This window comes from Opisthorchis viverrini (genome assembly GCF_000715545.1).
Source record: "Opisthorchis viverrini unplaced genomic scaffold opera_v5_93, whole genome shotgun sequence".
NCBI classification, from domain to species: domain Eukaryota; kingdom Metazoa; phylum Platyhelminthes; class Trematoda; order Opisthorchiida; family Opisthorchiidae; genus Opisthorchis; species Opisthorchis viverrini.
In genome coordinates, this window is record NW_008751750.1 from 1,142,875 (window position 1) to 1,144,131 (window position 1,257).

At 51.5% G+C, this 1,257-nt stretch overlaps 1 protein-coding gene across 1 annotated transcript in view; it reads right to left on the reverse strand.

The window, feature by feature from the left end:
* The window catches only part of T265_05173 (hypothetical protein), a gene marked incomplete at both ends in the record, with an annotated part of 3,181 nt that extends 2,216 nt beyond the window's left edge, over positions 1-965 (reverse strand). Inside the window, 2 exon segments of the mRNA XM_009170105.1 lie at positions 67-860; positions 871-965. Coding sequence (XP_009168369.1) covers positions 67-860; positions 871-965 — 889 coding nt within the window.
* Positions 966-1,257: the final 292 nt, after the last annotated feature.

Genomic DNA, 1,257 nt, shown 5'->3' on the forward strand with positions numbered 1-1,257 from the left:
CTTCAAGAATGCCCGGGGAAAGGATGAAAGAGTTTAAGAGAGGAAGAGTAGCTGAAGGTAGAGTACTCATCCAGCTGCAAGTTACAATACAGTGGTCGCCGTCAGGAAACTTCGGGCCAACTGCCGCGGTGGGACACAGAAAGCCGCTTACAAGGGCAATGTCTAGGGTGTGGGCACCGCGTGTCGGTTGCCTTGCAATCTGGCACCATCCTTCGAAATTAAGCTGAGCAAGCAGAGGCGAAAGGCGCAAAGGGGAGTTTTGTTGAGACCAGGCAATCTCAGGAAGGTTGAGATCCGCAACAATTAGTTTGTTCGGGTGAGGTAGAGCTTGAGTGTGAAAAAGAAGCGTAGATAGACGATTAATCGAGCTAATGGAGTGTGGGGGTCGTCTACAAACACCCGAGGATGAACGGTGGGTTAGCCCGACAGGCAGAAAGCCAAACAGTGTCTGGAATGTCCGCCAGTAGTGGATCGTCAATGGTGGAGACTTCCATATCAGTTCTGGTGTATATGATGCAGCCATCTCCATGGCGGTGGGAACGATCAGAACGGAAGATAGTGTAATCCGGAAGGGAGATAAGAGAATTAGGTGTGCTGGGAGAGAGCCACGTCTCTGTCTTACAAGGGCAATGTCTAGGGTGTGGGCACCGCGTGTCGGTTGCCTTGCAATCTGGCACCATCCTTCGAAATTAAGCTGAGCAAGCAGAGGCGAAAGGCGCAAAGGGGAGTTTTGTTGAGACCAGGCAATCTCAGGAAGGTTGAGATCCGCAACAATTAGTTTGTTCGGGTGAGGTAGAGCTTGAGTGTGAAAAAGAAGCGTAGATAGACGATTAATCGAGCTAATGGAGTGTGGGGGTCGTCTACAAACACCCGAGGATGAACGGTGGATTAGCCCGACAGGCAGAAAGCCAAACAGTGTCTGGAATGTCCGCCAGTAGTGGATCGTCAATGGTGGAGACTTCCATATCAGTTCTGGTGTTTGTAATCGGCATAGTCAGGAGGTGGTACCGTGTGTGGTAGCTCAACAGAAACAGTGGGATTTGGGTCACGCGGGCTGGAAGGGCAGGAGAAGCGTTTAAGAGACAGGGAGTGAGAGGGCAAGACTGGGGCACCGAGAGGTTGGGTGGATCTGTTTTGTAGAGCCTTCAGCATCAAATCGTAGGAGGCGGGGGGAACGGGTAAGCAAATTGGGCTGATAGGAGGAGACGGAATAAGAGATTTATGGTAAGAGATGCAAGGTGAGGGGAGTGGGTGGAC